We start from the raw sequence: 1,393 nt of genomic DNA on the forward strand, positions 1-1,393 counted from the left end.
GAGTGCAGGGGGCAGCCAATCAATGATTCTCTCTCATCATTGATGTTTCTATCTCCCCCTCCCTCTCCTTTCTTCCGTGAAGTCCATAAATATATATTGAATTAAAAAAAACACACAAAAAAATACAAAAGAAAAATATAGGTAGACAGAAATCATTTTCATTTCTGAGAATGAAAGAAATGCTGGAGATGATAAATTACAAGGCATGAATTGAAAACATAAAATGAAGAGTATCAAAATAGGGCGTGAAAGAATACGTGATGTCAAAGACACATCATTTGAAATCATTCAGGTGGAAAGAAAGAGGAAAAACAAGTTTAAAGAATACAGCAATGTGAACTAAGTAACACCATCAAGAGATCCATTATCTGCATTATGGGAATCCTGTGAAACACAGGCGGGTGGGAAGAGACAGAGGAAAAACAGGAAGGGAAAAAGAAAAAGGCATAAAAAGCTTATTTTTAAAAAATAAAATAAGCTGCTCTAGTTAGTTTTTCTCAGTGGACAGTGTCAGCCAGGGGACTGAAGGTCCCGGGTTCAATTCCAGTCTGGAGCACAAGCCTGGGTTGTGGGCTGGATTCCCAGTAGGGGACGCGCTGGAGGCATGTGATGATTGATTCTCTCCCATCATTAATATTTCTCTCTCTCTCTCCTCTCCCTTCCTCTCTGAAATCAAGAAAAATATAAAACAGTAACAATAAAAGACACAGGCTAAGGATGTAGAAAAATATCCCCAAAAATATGTACAAATGACCAACAGGAATATGAAAAATGCTTCTCTTCACTAATCAACATGGAATCCATTAGGCTCCCTGCCACACTACCAACCACATATTCATCCCTATGAGTTCAGTGCAGCAGGTAGAGGGGCTGCACAGAGAGAAGCCGCCAGTGCAAGCAAAGGACAGCAACTACCCAGAAAAACAGAAGGTATTGGGGCTGCACGGAGAGAAGCTGGCAGTGCAAGCAAAGGACAGCAACTACCCAGAAAACTGGAAATCACTCAGTGTCCACGGTGCACCTGTGAGGATGGAGCACACCTGGGAAAAGGGGCCTGGGAAAATGCAAAGCCAAGTCCAGGTCACTCGTGAGAGTGAGGGTCTTACCCAGCGAGGATATAATTTCAAAGTTCTCCAGCATCACATTCAGGTACAGCTGTCTCTGACCCTCATCAAGGAGGCTCCATTCCTCCCTGGAGAAGTACAGGGCAATGTCCTCAAAGATGACCCCAACCTGTCAGAATTGAGACAATGTAAACCAGAGCTGTCTCTCAGAGAACCAGTAATTCTACTCCTTACACACCTCCCCCCACCCTCAACCTCCTCCAGGGCCCCTGGTAGGTGTGGACACCAGGCCCTAATGCCAGTGCAGGCTGCTCTCTCATCACCGTCCC

The 1,393-nt window shown here is 44.3% G+C and overlaps 1 protein-coding gene across 1 annotated transcript in view; it reads right to left on the reverse strand.

Moving 5' to 3' along the window:
- Positions 1 to 1,393, reverse strand: part of LOC102766004 (zinc finger protein 883) — a 35,448-nt gene that overhangs the window by 32,934 nt on the left and 1,121 nt on the right. The window contains exon 2 of the mRNA XM_015569910.1: positions 1,107 to 1,233. Within this exon, the coding sequence (XP_015425396.1) occupies positions 1,107 to 1,233 (127 nt within the window). The remainder of the gene's footprint in view (positions 1 to 1,106; positions 1,234 to 1,393) is intronic.

The sequence above is a fragment of the Myotis davidii genome, unplaced genomic scaffold (assembly GCF_000327345.1).
Source record: "Myotis davidii unplaced genomic scaffold, ASM32734v1 scaffold1786, whole genome shotgun sequence".
Classification (NCBI taxonomy): domain Eukaryota; kingdom Metazoa; phylum Chordata; class Mammalia; order Chiroptera; family Vespertilionidae; genus Myotis; species Myotis davidii.